At 39.1% G+C, this 16,486-nt stretch overlaps 4 protein-coding genes across 4 annotated transcripts; 1 reads left to right on the top strand and 3 right to left on the bottom strand.

The window, feature by feature from the left end:
- Positions 1-145: 145 nt before the first annotated feature.
- On the bottom strand, positions 146-1,293 carry LOC140952194 (aspartate beta-hydroxylase domain-containing protein 2-like). The gene has a single exon (XM_073401617.1). The coding sequence runs from the start codon at positions 1,286-1,288 to the stop codon at positions 323-325; it is 966 nt and encodes a 321-aa protein (XP_073257718.1). The 5' UTR covers positions 1,289-1,293; the 3' UTR covers positions 146-322.
- A 1,025-nt stretch (positions 1,294-2,318) lies between these two features.
- On the top strand, positions 2,319-3,760 carry LOC140953225 (uncharacterized). The gene has a single exon (XM_073402725.1). The coding sequence runs from the start codon at positions 2,319-2,321 to the stop codon at positions 3,726-3,728; it is 1,410 nt and encodes a 469-aa protein (XP_073258826.1). The 3' UTR covers positions 3,729-3,760.
- Positions 3,761-5,314: 1,554 nt separating this feature from the next.
- Positions 5,315-8,298, bottom strand: LOC140951848 (uncharacterized). Its single transcript, XM_073401209.1, has 4 exons — positions 8,140-8,298; positions 7,120-7,543; positions 6,527-6,781; positions 5,315-5,822 (listed from the first exon to the last, which is right to left on the bottom strand). Exons 1-4 carry the CDS (start codon positions 8,191-8,193, stop codon positions 5,347-5,349), a joined length of 1,209 nt encoding a protein of 402 aa, XP_073257310.1. The 5' UTR covers positions 8,194-8,298; the 3' UTR covers positions 5,315-5,346.
- A 4,024-nt stretch (positions 8,299-12,322) lies between these two features.
- LOC140952820 (uncharacterized) lies at positions 12,323-15,664 on the bottom strand. Its single transcript, XM_073402273.1, has 4 exons — positions 15,514-15,664; positions 14,487-14,910; positions 13,825-14,079; positions 12,323-13,120 (listed from the first exon to the last, which is right to left on the bottom strand). Exons 1-4 carry the CDS (start codon positions 15,565-15,567, stop codon positions 12,645-12,647), a joined length of 1,209 nt encoding a protein of 402 aa, XP_073258374.1. The 5' UTR covers positions 15,568-15,664; the 3' UTR covers positions 12,323-12,644.
- Between the last annotated feature and the right edge of the window lie 822 nt (positions 15,665-16,486).

The raw sequence follows: 16,486 nt of genomic DNA, 5'->3' as shown, positions 1-16,486 counted from the left end.
TGGATCTGCCAGAATCAACTCCGAGAATAGGGACAGTCTCATTGACTGAATAGGCCATTTTACAGTTATGTAATCAACCAAGGCTGGAGTTGACCTTGTTTTGATACAAACCTTCCTGCTTTATCATGTAAATCAAGGTACTCTTATGCTAACCAGTATTTTTCACATACAATTTCCATAACAAAGCAAAGGAGGTTTGTATCAAAACAAGGTCACCGTCAGCCTCACATTCACTCAAAGGCTAGGGTGCTTAGTCCACAACTGAAAAATGGTCTATTGCAGATTCAGTGTTCCTTAAAACTTGCTCTGTCTTTTTTAACTTTTAACCCATATCATTTATAACAACTGATGGAAAAAGAAATGTTATAGCCTCTCTTTCAAAACAACTAAGTTCTGGATGCCAGAGATCCAACATAAGCACAACTCGGTCACCATCCATTCCCCTGTTCCATGCTTCATGGAGAAAAGAATCGTCAAATAACAAGAGTTCATTCTCTTTCCATTTCCTTTCCACTCCATTCACACGCAAACAACATCCTTTTGGAACAAACAAAGGTACGTGACATCTTATTCGACAGTTTGTGGGACCATAATGTTCAGTTATGTGTGTTCTAGGTCTGATTACTGAAAACAGAGCATTCCCAAATGAACAACCTCTAATGAATGGTTCAATTGATTCTATGACTTGTACAGTATATGGACACAAGTTACAGTTTCTTGTGACTTTTTCGCCTTGATTAAATAGATGATAAACTAACCATTCTCCATCAGGAGTTGTATTTTTAACCCACCCCTCGCCTTTATTAAATCTTATCCGCTTAAATTCTGATTTTATCAATTCATAATTCAGTTCCACGCTCAACGTCCTTAGTAGTTCCAAGCCATCAAAATCATACCAAGGCTTGCAGCTAAGGCCTTTAATATAAATTACTGTTGGTTTCTGGGCAGATACTCCATCAGCCTTCCTTGCTGTAGTCTTATACTGTTGAACGCTTTTGTAAATGCGTTCAAGTTTGGCTCTGCCCCCTCTTATACGTACGAATTCATTCAACTTCTGTGACAAAACGCCAATCGCCATTGTGTGGTTTCTGGAAGAACATCGAATGCACTGAGAAGAGGAGCAGAAATTTGTCTCGTCCGAATTCGATGTAGCAGCATCGTCTTGATTATTTACCTTTTTACTAACCAAAGTTGCAATAAGCACCACAATCACAGCGATTAAAGCTTTAAGGAGGCCACTGCAGACAAACGAATAACTTTGTGAAAGAAAGTTGTCCTCTTCCGCCATGTTTGTCTAACTAGTTCGGTTCCAGCTTCTTCTCCACGTTTACTCAAATGACCGCCGAAAATGGGCCCTTTTAAGGTGCTTTTGAAGGGTCTTCGAAGCATTCCAAATATTTAAACGAAGTCGTACTTAAGCCGCGGTTTAACGAATCTTTGAACCGCAAGATCTCTTCTTTGGGGGGTTGTTTTAAGTAGATAAATGCTTTTCTAGTCTTCTCTATGTTACCCTGGGTGCCAGACACTTTTCATGCGCGGTTTCCGGTTTCGGTGAAGTCTTAAAAAGTGACCCGCGCGAAAAGTTTTTTTCGACTCTTCGGACCGACGAAGCTCCTCGTCACATGCGAGAAAACACCTCTGGTACCCAGGGTATCTCTGTGTGCTTTCATAAAACTGTTCACAATAAACGATGTTTAGATAAAATCGTTGGGCAAATTGAAAATGACTTAGGATCACTTAGAGCGCGGTTTTGTTAAACACTGGCTAAACTACGTTTAAATATTTGGCCCACTGCATTTCTGTTCAGCCATCCTCGAAAATTTGATCATTTCACTGACTGCTTTTTTCTCTTTGTTTTAGAGTGGCTATGCATTTGCTATTCTTAAAATTTGTTTTAACTAATAATGTTTGCCTGTCTCCTCCATCTTGAACATGTTGAATCATCTATTATTCAGTAACAGGAGCCTATCATAGGCTCCTGCCAGTGATTATTATTTACAAGTTTTTATCACCTCCTTGGTGTCTTCTATTTGCTAAAGAAATACGACGTCTTTTTCAATTTTTAGACATTTTCGAACCTTGCAAGAAATGACTCAAAATATCTTGTGAAAGCTTCTTTCTGCCCTTTAATGTCTTTAATGAGCATTCTCCTGTTTCAGTTTCTGTTGTCGAGCTGGCTGAGTGGGGTTATTCGAAACGTGCGCGTTATCTATCTGCTCGCACAGATTCATTTGTGACGTTATAATTTAAGATTTTCGTAGTAATTACTGTGAAATTCATGATTAATTGACACGAAATTTGTTTCGTACTTTGCTAATATGAGTTTGAAAGAGTCTTTGGAGGAATCTCAGGTTCAATGTAATTCTACATTATTACTGCACGACCTTCCAGATTCAATAATACTGCAAGTATTCAGTAAATTTACCATCAAAGAACGCCTCCTATTCCGTCGAGTTTGTTGGAAATGGCATCACCTTCTCAATGATTACAGCGTCTGGAGAAGCATCGACCTCAGCGAGAACAGTTTTCTTTCAAGCAAAGTCAACAACAGAGTTCTAGAAAGCTGGGTAACCTCATGGGGGAAAACCATTCAGCATATAGATGTTAGAGACTGCAAATGGCTAACAGATCTCGTCATTATAACTGTTGCGGAAAATTGTATTGATCTTAAAAGCCTTAATATTGAAGGTTGTTTCCAAGTGTCCGACCATGGTATGGATAAGGTAGCGCTTAATTGTTCACGTTTGAGGAAAATCAACGTATTCTTAAGTGGCTTGTCGGAGGACGGATTTGACAGGTTGCTTAGAAAATGCTCTGATTTAGAGGATATCAAACTGGGAAGCAGAGGTAACTGCCATCGCATGTTATTGTCTGTTTGTCGTAATGTTAAGGATTTAAACGTAATCGCTATCCATGATGTCATACCGTTTGATGAGGGAGAACCCGTGGTAGATGATCTGTCGCTATGGAGACTGTGTACGTGTTTTCCATGTTTAACCGCCATTGATCTCACTTGGTGTTGTTTTATTACTGATGACGCGTTGTTAGCCCTTCCTTTCTGCTGCCCCAATCTTGCGTCTTTCACTGTCCGTGAATGCCACCAAGTTTCCGATCGCGGTATTCGCGCCGTTTTTCACGTTTGCCATGAAAGCTTAACGAAGATCCACTTGGAAAGACTGTACAATGTTTCTGACGTTTTGTGCTTTTCGCCCGAAGAGTTAAAACCGTTTCCGAACCTAAAATATTTAAAGGTAATAGACACTTCAGTTTCCGACGTCGGCATAGCGAAGATTGCCGAGAAAAGCCCGAGCTTGGAAACGCTGATCGTCGGTGAGCACTGTTTTAATCCTTTTAACATTCACGGAATGTTCATCTCAACGATTGCGGAACGTTGCCAAAAATTACAGCAATTCAAGTTATATTCAGGGAGAATGAAAGACAGCTATCTCACCGCCATCGGAAAAAGTCTACCCTTCGTAAGAGAGCTTTATCTTGGAGATTGTCGCGACTGCTCGACAGAAGGCCTCAGTAAAATCATTACGCAGTGTCGCTGGCTCCAAGTACTGAACATTCAAAACTGCATTCACGTGACCAGTAATACATTGAGTCTTATATCACAAAACCTTAGGAATCTCAGAGAACTGGAGATTCTGAATTGTAAGAGCATCACAACGTTAGATGTATTGGAACTTAAAAGAAAGTTACCTTTATGTGATGTCAGGTATTAACCATGTTGCTTCAGGTGGCTAGGCCAAGATACGTTCTCTCAGCCTGGTGACGCTTGCTTAACAAAGGGATCTAAGCTTTGCATCCGGGTAGTTCCGGTCCTTCAATCCAATCTTGCCCCGGGTGGAAGGCAAAAAGACATAAAGATGCCAAATTCATCCAAAGAGAGTTCTCAGTGTTGGTATCAAGGACCTCAGTTGAGGTTTGATCAGTGAGACCGGAGCCATTAAAAAAGAAAATAACACAGATTTTACGACCAAAAAAGACTAAGAGATATTAAGTCTAGAATTGAAAAATGCGTCACTACAATACAAAGTACTACCAGAATATTCCATAAGGGCATGAGCTCGTTTGCGAGCTAAAATACATGACCCTGCAACATACCTACAGTAAAACAGCGCATTACGCCTCTTCTAGCTTTGCGCCTTATCGAGTCCTAAATCTGTGCAGGAGCCCATGAGTAGGGAAATATGACACTTCGCGGGAAAGAAGCCGTTCTATTTATAAATCTACTCGGCAAAGGGCTGACGCGAGAAATGAGTGGACATAATAGAGGCTCCTGATCATGGGCTCCTGACCCGTGTCATTAAACTTTCTTGAGAGACTAGTCATACACGAAGGAACTCACCCAACCAACCACCCCCACCTTCGCAAAGCTGTGTACGCCCCTGTAAATAACGGATCCTCGACTCTGTCCCTTTTCTGTCCGTATGTGTAATAAAAGCCGTTTGACTGTATTTATGAGACTGCAGTTGTATATTTGCTCCTGATCAACTTATAACCCCTCCTGTGACTGTCCACGAAATTTTCTGTCTCAAAATATTCAAACATCATGCTCGCAGATTTTGCCACCACTCATAACTATTTTAGATGCAGTCCTAACTGTATCCTATCTTTATCTTATGAGATCTTATTTAAAAAAGAGGCGAAATAAAGACATTAACAGCTCATATGAAATTTTGTTAAAAGTAACGGAAAAAAAAGAAACGGCGGATTCTGCACGAAAGCTCTCCACCAAATTAAGCCGCGTAAAAATTAACTGGGGTTTACCAAAGGCTTTTACAGATACTACAATTGTTGTAAGAATGTAACCCAATCCTTGCCTTTTTTGGTCCAATTTTGCGTGCCTGACTGAATTATAACACTCGTGGTTCAAAACTAAATTGAGAAAACGCTGGAGGTGTAAAAGCTAGCCGAACACCCATAGGAATTAGATAACCCCCAAAGAAGTGTGAAATGTGGGATAAGACTAGAGTATAAACAAAGTCAAGTCAGTGAAGTCGGTGAAACATCTCATTTACAATATAAGCAGATTTATTTCATTAATTTAAAAATATTCACAGTGCAAAACAAGCATCGTTATGTAATTTAAATACACAAATAAATCTCTCATACAACTGCATGTTATCGTTTTAAATCCCTTCTTTTGTTAATTTTTTACGAATATTTTTTGTCCATATATTAAATACTGTTCTTATTTCTTTTCTTTTTTTTTTCGAACAACAGTTCTATATTATATTAACGGTATTTGATTTTCTCTTATAAATACGCGTAGAAAAATAAAAATCTCAGACACAATATGTACCTTATAACTATATAAATATGGCTAGAGAAACGAATTCAGAGCTTAGAAACATGAATCTGTGGTCTCTTGAGAACACGATCTACCATGGCACTCGCTTCTATAGCACATCCCCAGGAGAAAGTCACACCCGAGCCTCCGTGTCCATAGTTGTGCAGAATCGACCGACAAACAGGATCCCACTCCAGACGAACGTTGCCTTTACGAGCGGGCCGCAGTCCTACCAACACTTCTTCCACGTCTCCGTCTCCATAGTTACGAAGTGGAGGGTAGAACTCTTTGACTTTCTCAAACATTCTTCTGATTGGTGGATAATCGAGGGTGAGATTTCTGTCCCATTGGTAGGGTTGTACCATGCCACCCAACCACAGTTTGTCGTCACCTCTTGGAAGGATGAACACAAAGCTTTGACCGTCTTTTTTGGACTCATCAATGTCCTCGATCAGCGAGATGCACATGGAATGGTTGAGTTTGGGCATCAAGCTTCCATCATTTCTAACTTTAAGAATACAGCCTGAAAGAAGAAATTGAGCACTGTTTAGAACGCAATGGCATAATTTTCCGTGAGTATAACTTAGTGTCAGAATGAAAGGAACTATAATTTTCTTAATCATCTATCAATGCGATCCAAGAGGTGGTCTGTCGTGCCGGTTTATGTATTTTTCATGACGCAATAGTCTTTTTCCAAGGCAACCATCAAACCATATCCCCGAGACACCCATTTAAAATTCATGGTCAAGATTTCGGTGTGACCAATTTGTTATTGTAGTGGAGAGGTTAGGATGGCAGATTGATTAAATGTTTTCACTGGCGTTAAATTTCATTTATCGAGTAATAGTATTTGGATTGTCAAGGGACTGAAGTCCCTTAAAACATTCTGAAAAACTGGGAGATTATGGTCAAATCCCGCGCTTTACGAACATCCGCTTAATACGTACGGACAGTTTGCTTTGTCCCCGGGGAAAGAAAGCCCCTAGATTTACCCTAAACTCACCCAGAGTTAACACGGACACCGACTTAATTTCTATGGTCCCCTTATTATTGTGTCTGTATTGACAGGTTTTGTATTTCTGATATGATAAGAAACATCATCTTAGAGCTTTCGGATGAGATTTTAACTGATCAAAAATGCTACTTTCCGGTGCCTTCTATCAGATAACGGATATGTGCAGGTGTAGAGTGCTCATCAAAGAGTGAAATCTCAAAAGAGTTAGTTACCTCTCAGAGGGTAGACATCTTCGTCTCCTGCCAGTTCTTTAGCGCTGAGTCCAGAGCAGTTGAATATCAGCTGAGCTTTGTATTTCCTTTTCAAGTCTTCTGCTTGATCTCTCAGCAGTCCTTTAATTTCATCGTGTACAAAGCGACAGCCCTTATCTTTACACTGTTTGTAAAGCCACTGCATGTATACAACTGTGTCAACCATAGGAGCCATGTGCTGGTATGCGTCCACCACACCCGTGTCTGTGTTTACAGCTAAAGGAGAGACCGAAATAGTTAGCAATTAGTTAGCATTTAGGGTTTAGAATAATTAAAAAGAGAATCATCACTTTTAACTACCAAATACTTTGGTAATCCACACTATTCGAAACTATGGAGGATTTGTCCGGAACAAGTAGAATAAAGGAGATAAAAAAAAAAGAAACACGATCGCAGCTTAATGAATCAGCGCAATATTTTGAAGAGTGAAACTGAAACTGAAAGACTTCGCTCTTTTTTATAAGACTTAGTTTGATAAAAATATACTGAACAGAGAAGAAACTGCTGAAAAATAGATCAGCTTGTAATTTCAGGGCGAAGGGATGTCCACTTACCGGTTTCTTCGATAAGTTTTGCGTCATGACGAAATCCTGGCAAATGACAGAGTTCGTTCATTTTCTCCAACTGTGCTGGAAGGTCTTGAACCATGTCCTTGAAGTAGAAGACCGATTGCCTGAGGTACGCTCCAGTTTCTTTTGGTTTCATAGCCAATTCCATGAACTTTCCATAACTGTCCATACACCACACCTTGGACCTCTCAAGCGACTTCTCATCTGTGTGACGTCCGCACACCGCAGGAGGCCATTCCCACAAAGCACCGGCGATCTCGGAGGTGATGCATTTACCAGAAGCGACTGGTGAGGCGAACTCCTTTGCCACAACTGTAACCTTATATCCTTTTTGTAGAAGCTGTAATGCTGACGTCACACCTACAACTCCACCACCAATCACCAACACTCTGGGAATACGTGATGGCTTCTACATAAAGAACAAAAAGCGGATACAAAAGGGTTAATCATCATATAACGTTTCAAAGGAGGGAAAGTCGTAAACGGTTGGATAGATACAAAACAACAAACTATTAAAATAGAGTAAATGCTGCCTTCTAGTCAAGTTTGGAGTGTAAAGATTGAAAACATGGAAAAAACAACGTTATGCGCTGCGCTTGCTTCGGTCAAAAGTGCTCTTCAGCACTGAGTAAATTATAAAATTCCGGCATTTCAGCAAAAATGCGCCATCTGAACTATCGCCGAGAACCAGGTGTCCTTTTTAAATTCTCTCATCACTTATATTATTCATTCAAAGAGAAAATAAAAGGTCTTTGTCCTTAGGTTAGAATTCTCAAGTTCTTTGAGTGAGGTTGACTGAATACAAAATTTTCAAGTGAAAGTGAGTTTACTTGCATGATCGAGGACAACCAATTTCAGGCATCAATGGCTCTGCACTTAACAGTAGCCGGTAGAAAACTCAGAAATCGCCTTATAAAAGTTGAAGAAAATGGGCTATGAACAGCTGTTAAATATACAAAACAAGAAATATTTAGCCTCTTAAAAACTAGCGTTAAGTTCAGTTACCTTTGTAGAACGAGAATTTCTCGGGACCGACATTTCTTGAACTGTTACTGGCATTTTTGTATCTTGATTTCTTGAGTCGTTTTCTCTTCACCTTTACTTGCACAAATGGATTGAACTGTTTCTTAACAGTTTTTCCCTGATATTTATATGGTTCAAGCTAAAGTGTGACGTGACTCACTGGTGACTCTCCAATAGATCTGTTAATCAAACCAGTCAACCGGAATATTCGCACTTTGTGGCAACCTACGTAACAAAAAATGCTGACTAGTTATGAAATAAGGTGACAACATCACGTATATACGTTCAAAAAATCGTGAGGTGCGAGTTTTCCATGGACGGACTTTCTTTATAAGCAAGAAGTCTAAAACAATTTCAAACTTAAATTAGGAGAAGAGGGAAGTGTTATATGTTAAGGGTCTGTGGGAAAGTTTCGAGGCCAAGACCTCTAGCGCAGTGATCCATTTAATTTTGCCCCCGATAGGGTTGCTAGGGTCAACTGATATTGGAACGCTGGGTCAGCTGCTTTGAGTGCCTGTGAGTGTTAGCTTTTTTAACGTTTCAATTATCTCCAAATACATAACGAAAAAATCCCAAGACGCGTTGAATTTATTAAGCGTGTTGAATTTCGTTCTTATTTCGAGAACTCTCCTACTAGGCCATTTGCAGAATTTCCGTGTGTTATTGGGTGACTCGGCCTTCGGATCGGCTAAAAGTCAAGAGACACCTTACTTTGAAGTTTGAATTTTATCTGTGATTTTCCTAAAACTTTTCTCAAAATGATTACCCCAGACGTGATTTTGGAGTAGCACAAATTCATTGATTCTTTCCTTTTCATGTCACGATTTTTGTTCTCTTTCGAATTCTCGGAAGTAGCGGAACAAAAAACCAGGAACTGACGTGCGATAGATAAGTAAACATGAGAAACAGAGAAACGTGAAAGTGTGATTGATGTTGTTGTAGCATCGCTTGCGCTAATAGATGGGCCAACATGACAATTAAATTTCAGTGAACAGAATGAATGCCGGAGTCAGTGAATGACGTGAATTCATGAACTTCAGACTCCAGTCGTTCAAAAGTTTAGGTGGATAACGCTATCATGCACCGGTCATTCAGGGGTACCCAACGACCGTTTTCTGTAAAAAATCTGTTCGAAAAAGCCTATAGCCTATAGCTTGAGGAAGGCGGAAAATTTCTAGATGACCGTTCCATTCACGTAAAATTTTTCGACGCTTATCTAATAAATTCCCTTCGATTTTCTAAAGTTTAATTTTTCACATTTCACTCCTCAGCTGAAACTATTTTTCGTAGTTAAAGGAAACTTAAAATTTTCGGATTCGACAATGCAATGGAGAGAGAAATCAGAAAGATTCTTACTTTCGTAAAATTTTAAATTACTTCTAAAATTTTCGGGAAAATAATACCGAAGCTCTTGGGTCACTTTAGATCACTTTTGAAATGCATGTTAATAATAATAATAATAATAATAATAATAATAATAATAATAATAATAATAATAATAATATTAGTAAGAGTCCTTATTCATAGTTGGGTAGTCACAACATACGTGTGGCCGTTACATGCATGACAATGCAATCTATTTAAGATCAAGTACAATTAAATAAAATTTAAAAGACACCTATAAAAGATCTCTTTAATACAGCGTTCTGTTAAGGAATTGACGCGTTAAAGTCCAAATTCTACCGCCAGGTAGCATATACGAAACGAAATCTCCTGATAGCATATACGAAACGTCAAGTTCATAAAAATGCAAAAGCTGACAATGTTTGTCACCGCTGTTTGTGTTTTATTTTTGATCAAATGTGGGGCCAGATTTCCCTTTCCATTTCAGTTTAAAGATTCCTTTGACACAGACAGTAATGTTTTAGTTAAAAATGGTTCACAGACCAAGGTGTCGCAGGGATTAGTGTTTCCCCGTGATGATCATGTCCCTGGTTTTGAATTCAGTTACTTCTTTGGGACCGAGGGCCGGAGAGGAAAAGAATGCGTTCCTTTTTTCCCTTTCTCCATCCCCTGAATTTCCTTCTTTCCCGAAAAAATAGAACGCCTGATCGCAGGTTTGTAGATCCGCAACTTAGATCAAGTACATTAATCAAGTCTTCACGTCTCTAATATATTTTTGATAGGTTCTAAACCTATTTTGTATCGTATAAAAAGGTTCGGAAAAAGGTTATCTAGTCCACAGCAATGGTCCTTGAAAGACTTGATACCACACGGAATGCTGTTCATAATGATTACCATATTGAAACGTTGTACGAAGAATTGCTACTTTTTCATAGTTATATTTCCTTTGCTTTCTCAATCTAAAAATGATCAGAAATGTATTGTGTATCCCTCCCACGCAGACATTCTTTTGCAACATTACATAATCTCTCCTCTTTGCGTGCATTGGAGAAAAAACGGATTGCGTGACGAGTGTGGCGTACTCGGAATTAAGAGCCTGATCTCTGGTTAAGTTACGCCATACTGACGAGCCCCAAAGAGGGCGAAACAGCTGTCTATGGCTACAATCCCGCTCTGTTTTGGGTTCTTTCGGTGTCGTGTTGATGTCTTGCAGAGTTAATTTTCACGTAGTACGATCAGCATTGCAGTATTCTGCTTGCAGAATTTAATATGTCTACATTATTATTTTTGCTGATCAGGTCTTTATAGATCCTACGTTCTTCGGCATATTCACTTCTCGGCGTTTGCGGTCCTTTGCAGTCCCTTGTGGTTAATGTTTGTACTGGCAATTATCAAGTTTATTAAGATATTTAAGTCATACGTGAATCCAGGGGAAACGTGTCCGCTTTATTTCCGATGGGCGAGCGCGCGTCAAAGACGAGGGAAGTTTAGCCTCATGAACCCCGGCTTGCACTCGAAATTGAAACCACAGACTGTAATGGCCAATTCTTTGATCGGCAAAAATTTTGACGTTGGAGGCTTCCCCTTTATCTCATGACGTTTATAATTTTGACTAAAGATGTTGTAACATTTGAGAGCTTTAACAGCATCGACGGCGACGGACGCGAGTACGACAAAAAATCAGTACGTTTAGGATAGCAAAACAATAACTTAAAAAGAAATCCATTAGGAAATTGAGTAATTTTAATTTTTAGTGGACAAAAACCTTGTACCAGAATAATTTCAAGCATATTGCATTCTTTTTCACACTTTTCAAGGGCTATAAATGCAATAAGTTGTATGAAATCACTCCAAAGAAAAGGTTCTTATTGGAGCCCAAGAAAACAAACTTCAAAAGGTTCAATTCACTACATGAAATCTTACGTTTGACAATTTTACCTGTGTTTTCTCAGTTCCTGTGAAATTAGAATTCATTTTTCGGGCTCCCCTAAGAAATTGTCTTTGGTGTAATTACAGATAACTAATTACATCTATAACCCTTGAAAACTGTAACAAAGAACACAATATGGCTTAAAGTATTCCGTTACAAGGGTTTTGTCCACTGAGAATTAAAATTACTCAATTTCCTAATGGATTCCGTCTTAACACGTGGATGATGCTTTTTAAGTGACGTTTTCGCTGGTGTCACTGTCGTGGTTGCTTAAAAGGGACCTGACGATCCGATAACGGCGACGTCCATGAAAACGTCGCTGAAAAATAGACTTTGCATCCTTTCACTTTTTTTCGGAGTTATTCCAAGGATCAACTGATCAACTGATCGTGATCAACTTATAACTCCGCCTGTGACTATCCACGAAATTTTCTGGTTCAAAATATTGAAACATCACGCTCGCTGATTTTGCCGCTACTCATAACCGATTTTAGATGCAATCCTAACTTTACCCTATCTTTGTGTTATGAACTAAGTTTACAAAAAGAGGCGAAATTAAGAGATTAACAGCTCATGAAATTTTGTTAACACTAACGAAAAAGTGGACAAGGAAACGGCGGATTGTGCACGAGAGCTCTCCACCAAATCAAGCCGCTTAAAAATTAACTGGGGTCTACCAAATGCTTTTACAGATACTACAATTGCTGTAAGAATGTAACCCAATCCTTGCCTTTTTTGGTCCAATTTTGCGTAAACTAAATTGAAAAAGCGCTGAAAGTGTAAAAGCTAGCCTAATACCTCTATGAATTAGATAACCCCCAAAGAAGTGTGAAATGTGTGATAAGAATAGAGTATAAACAAAGTCAAGTCATTGAAAGTCGGTGAAACGTCTCATTTACAATATAAGCAGATTTATTTCATTAATTTAAAAGTATTCACAGTGCAAGAAAAGCATCTTTATGTAATATAAATACGCAAATAAATCTCTCATACAACTGTTATCGTTTTAAATCCCTTCTTTTGTTAATTTTTTACGAATATTTTTTGTCCATATATTAAATAATGTTCTTCTTTCTTTTTTCTTTCTTTTTCAAACAACAGTTCTATATATTAACGGTATTTGATTTTTCCTTATTAAATACGCGTAGAAAAATAAAAATCTCGGACACAATATGTGCCTTATAACTATATAAATATGGCTAGAGAAACGAATTCAGAGCTTAGAAACATGAATCTGTGGTCTCTTGAGAACACGATCCACCATGGCACTAGCTTCTATAGCACATCCCCAGGAGAAAGTCACACCCGAGCCTCCATGTCCATAGTTGTGCAGAATCGACCGACAAACAGGATCCCACTCCAGACGAACGTTGCCTTTACGAGCGGGCCGCAGTCCTACCAACACTTCTTCCACGTCTTCGTCTCCATAGTTACGAAGTGGAGGGTAGAACTCTTTGACTTTCTCAAACATTCTTCTGATTGGTGGATAATCGAGGGTGAGATTTCTGTCCCATTGGTAGGGTTGTACCATGCCACCCAACCACAGTTTGTCTTCGCCTCTTGGAAGGATGAACACAAAGCTTTGTCCGTCTTTTTTGGACTCGTCAATGTCCTCAATCAGCGAGATGCACATAGAATGGTTGAGTTTGGGCATCAAGCTTCCATCATTTCTAACTTTAAGAATACAGCCTGAAAGAAGAAATTGAGCACTGTTTAGAACACAATGGCATACCTTTTCCGTGACAATATCTTAGTTTCGGAAGAAAGGAACTATAGTTTTATTAATCATCGATCCATGCGATCCAAGAAGTGGTCTGTCGTGCCGGTTTATGTTTTTTTTCATGACGCAATGGCTTTTTTCCAAGGGAAGCATCAAACCGTACCCGCGACACACCTATTTAAAATTCATGCTCAAGATTTCGGCGTGACCAATTTGTTATTTCAGTGGAGATGTTAGGATGGCATATTGCTTCAATGTTTTCACTGGCGTTAAATTTCATTTATCGAGTAATAGTATTTGGATTGTCAAGGAATAAGTCCCTTAAAACATTCTGAAAAACTGGGACTTTTATAATCAAATCCCGCGCTTTACGGACACCCGCTCAATACGGACAGTTAGCTTTGTCCTCGGGGAAAGAAAGCCCTTACATTTACCCTAAACTCACCCCGAGTTAATATGGACACCGACTTAATTTCTATGGTCCCCTTATTATAGTGCCTGTATTAAGGGGTTTTGTATTTCTGATATGATAAGAAACATCATCTTAGAGCTTTCGGATTATGCTGATTTTAACTGATCAAAAATGCTACTTTCCGGTGCCTTCTATCAGATAACTAATATGTGCAGGTGTATATTGCTGATCAAAGAGTGAAATCTCAAAAGAGTTATTTACCTCTCAGAGGGTAAACATCTTCGTCTCCTGCCAGTTCTTTAGCGCTGAGTCCAGAACAGTTGAATATCAGCTGAGCTTTGTATTTCCTTTTCAAGTCTTCTGCTTGATCTCTCAGCAGTCCTTTAATTTCATCGTGTACAAAGCGACAGCCTTTATCTTTACACTGTTTGTAAAGCCACTGCATGTACACAACTGTGTCAACCATAGGAGCCATGTGCTGGTATGCGTCCACCACACCCGTGTCTGTGTTCACAGCTAAAGGAGAGACCGAAATAGTTAGCAATCAGTTAGCATTTAGGGTTTAGAATAATTAAAAAGAGAATCATCAATTTTAACTACCGAATACTTTGGTAATGCACACTATACGAAACTATGGAGGATTTGTCCGGAACAAGTAGAATAAAGGAGATGAAAAAAAGAAACACGATCGCAAAAGTAATGAATCAGCCCAGTCAGTGTTCAGTTAAAGAACTCAGTTAATCAGGTCCTAAAGTACAACTCCTAAAAAGATGATTTAATATTGTGAAGAGTGAAACTGAAACTGAAAGACTTCACACTTTTTTTATAAGACTTAGATTGATAATAAAAAAATACTAAACAGAGAAGAAACTGCTGAAAAATAGATCAGCTTGTAATTTCGGGGCGAAGAGATGTCCACTTACCGGTTTCTTCGATAAGTTTTGCGTCATGACGAAATCCTGGCAAATGACAGAGTTCGCTCATTTTCTCCAACTGTGCTGGAAGGTCTTGCACCATGTCCTTGAAGTAGAAGACAGATTGCCTGAGGTACGCTCCAGTTTCCTTTGGTTTCATAGCCAATTCCATGAACTTTCCATAGCTGTCCATACACCACACCTTGGATCTCTCAAGTGACTTCTCATCTGTGTGCCGTCCGCACACCGCAGGAGGCCATTCCCACAAAGCACCGGCGATCTCGGAGGTGATGCATTTACCAGAAGCGACAGGTGAAGCGAACTCCTTCGCAACAACTGTGACCTTATATCCTTTTTGTAGAAGCTGTAATGCTGACGTCACACCTACAACTCCACCACCGATCACCAACACTCTGGGGATACGTGATGGCTTCTACATAAAGAACAAAAAGCAGATACAAAATTTACGTTAATCATCATATAACGTTTCAAAAGAGGGAAAGTCGTTAGCGGTTGGATAAATACAAAACAACAAACTAAATAGAGTAAATGCTGCCTTCTAGCCAAGTTTGGAATGTAAAGATTGAAAACATGGCAAAAAACAACGTTATGCGCTGCGCGTGCTTCAGTCAAAAGTGCCCCTCAACACTGAGGAAATCGCAAAATTCTGGCATTTCAGCAAAAATGCACCATCTGAACTATCGCCGGGAACCAGGTGTCATTTTTAACTTCTCTCATCACTCATATTATTATTCATTCAAAGAGAAAAAATACAAGGCCTTTGTCCTTAAGTTAGAATCCTCAATTTCTTTGAGTGTGAGTAACTGAATACAAAATTTTCAAGTGAAAATGAGATTATACTTGCATAATCGAGGACAACCAATTTCAGGCATCAATGGCTCTGCACTTAACAGTAGCCGGTAGAAAACTCAGAAATCGCCTTATAAAAGATGAAGAAAATGGGCTATGAACAGCTGTTAAATATACAAAACAAGAAATATTTAGCCTCCTAAAAACTAGCGTTAAGTTCAGTTACCTTTGTAGAACGAGAATTTCTCGGGACCGACCTATCTTGAACTGTTACTGGCATTTTTGTATCTTGATTTCTTGAGTCGTTTTCTCTTCACCTTTACTTGCACAAATGAATTGAACTGTTTCTTAACAGTTTTTCCCTGATATTTATATGGTTCAGGCTAAAGTGTGACGTGACTCACTGGTGACTCTCCAATTGATCTGTTAATCAAACCAGTCAACCGGAATATTCGCACTTTGTGGCAACCTACGTAACAAAAATGCTGACTAGTTATGAGTGGTGACCACATCACGTAGATACGTTCAAAAAATCGTGAGGTGTGAGTTTTCCATGGATGGACTTTCTTTATATTTTGAGAAATTAAGTTAGAAGTCTGAAACGATTTCAAACTTAAATTAGGAGAAGAGGAAAGTATTATATGTTGAGGGTCTGTTTGAAAGTTTCGAGGGCAAGACCTCTGATCCAGTTAATTTTTGCCCCCGCGATCGATAGGGTTGCTAGGGTCAACTAATATTGGAACGCTGGGTCAGCTGCTTTGAGTGCTTGTGAGTGTTAGCTTTTTTTAACCTTTCAATTGCTCTCCAAATAAATAACGAAAAACTCTCAAGAAGCACCGGCTGAATTTATTAAGCGTGCTGGATTTCGTTTGTGTTTCGAGCACTCTCGTATTAAGCGTGTTGGATTTCGTTTGTTTTTTGAGCACTCTCCTATTAAGCGATTTGCAGAATTTTCGTCTGTTGACTCTGTTGGGTGGCTTGGCCTTCGAACCGGCCAAAAGTAAAGAGACGCCTTTAATATGTTGAAGTTTCAATCTTATTTGCGGTTTTCCCAAACATTTTCTCAAAATGACTACCTCGGGCAGACGTGATTTCGTAGTTGTAAAAATCCATTTCAATGTCACGATTTTTGTTTTCTTTCGAATTCTCGGAAGTAGCGGAACAAAAAAGCAGGAACTGACGTGCGATAGATAAGTAAG

This window comes from Porites lutea, chromosome 11 (genome assembly GCF_958299795.1).
Source record: "Porites lutea chromosome 11, jaPorLute2.1, whole genome shotgun sequence".
Lineage (NCBI taxonomy): Eukaryota > Metazoa > Cnidaria > Anthozoa > Scleractinia > Poritidae > Porites > Porites lutea.
This window is presented reverse-complemented; position numbering and strand designations above follow the sequence as displayed.

What these genes read in the sequence shown, in the direction of transcription:
- LOC140952194 (XM_073401617.1), bottom strand. Translation starts at nt 1,288, where the DNA reads ATGGCGGAAGAGGACAACTTTCTTTCACAAAGTTATTCGTTTGTCTGC.
- LOC140953225 (XM_073402725.1), top strand. Translation starts at nt 2,319, where the DNA reads ATGAGTTTGAAAGAGTCTTTGGAGGAATCTCAGGTTCAATGTAATTCT.
- LOC140951848 (XM_073401209.1), bottom strand. Translation starts at nt 8,193, where the DNA reads ATGCCAGTAACAGTTCAAGAAATGTCGGTCCCGAGAAATTCTCGTTCT. An exon ending in GAAATTCTCGTTCTACAAAG is followed by an intron (nt 7,544 to 8,139) that starts GTAACTGAACTT and finishes TTCTTTATGTAG; the next exon opens with AAGCCATCACGTATTCCCAG. An exon ending in AGATGTCTACCCTCTGAGAG is followed by an intron (nt 5,823 to 6,526) that starts GTAACTAACTCT and finishes TTCTTCTTTCAG; the next exon opens with GCTGTATTCTTAAAGTTAGA.
- LOC140952820 (XM_073402273.1), bottom strand. Translation starts at nt 15,567, where the DNA reads ATGCCAGTAACAGTTCAAGATAGGTCGGTCCCGAGAAATTCTCGTTCT. An exon ending in AAAACTTATCGAAGAAACCG is followed by an intron (nt 14,080 to 14,486) that starts GTAAGTGGACAT and finishes TCTCTCCTTTAG; the next exon opens with CTGTGAACACAGACACGGGT. An exon ending in AGATGTTTACCCTCTGAGAG is followed by an intron (nt 13,121 to 13,824) that starts GTAAATAACTCT and finishes TTCTTCTTTCAG; the next exon opens with GCTGTATTCTTAAAGTTAGA.